At 64.3% G+C, this 367-nt stretch overlaps 1 protein-coding gene across 1 annotated transcript; it reads left to right on the top strand.

Annotated features, from left to right (window-relative positions):
- Positions 1–2: 2 nt before the first annotated feature.
- On the top strand, positions 3–352 carry LOC104164230 (probable G-protein coupled receptor 157; the record flags this gene model as incomplete). Its single annotated transcript, XM_009703503.1, has 1 exon — positions 3–352. A coding segment is annotated over exon 1 (350 nt), but the record flags the coding sequence as incomplete, so codon positions are not given.
- Between the last annotated feature and the right edge of the window lie 15 nt (positions 353–367).

The raw sequence follows: 367 nt of genomic DNA, 5'->3' as shown, positions 1-367 counted from the left end.
GTATGCCCGGGCCTCTGCCCCCCACAGAGCTGCACACCTCGGAGCGGGTCGCCGTGCTGATCTCCTGTGGGCTTTCCTTCCTGGGCTCCAGCCTCCTGGTTTGTACCCACGCCCTATGGCCGGAGCTACGCACCCGTCCCCGCCAACTCCTGCTCTACCTGTCGCTGGCCGACCTCCTCTCGGCCCTCTCGTACTTCTACGGGGTGCTGCAGGACTTCGAGAGGACCTCGTGGGACTGCGTGCTGCAAGGTGCCCTCTCCACCTTCTCCAACACCAGCTCCTTCTTCTGGACCATGGCCATTGCCCTGTACCTCTATATCACCATTGTGAGGGGCTCGCCCACCGGCACAGGGTTGCGCTCCGGCTT

The sequence above is a fragment of the Cariama cristata genome, unplaced genomic scaffold, assembly GCF_000690535.1.
Source record: "Cariama cristata isolate BGI_N322 unplaced genomic scaffold, ASM69053v1 scaffold19387, whole genome shotgun sequence".
Taxonomy (NCBI): domain Eukaryota; kingdom Metazoa; phylum Chordata; class Aves; order Cariamiformes; family Cariamidae; genus Cariama; species Cariama cristata.
Note: the sequence above shows the minus strand (reverse complement) of the source record. Positions and strands in the feature narration are given on the sequence as shown.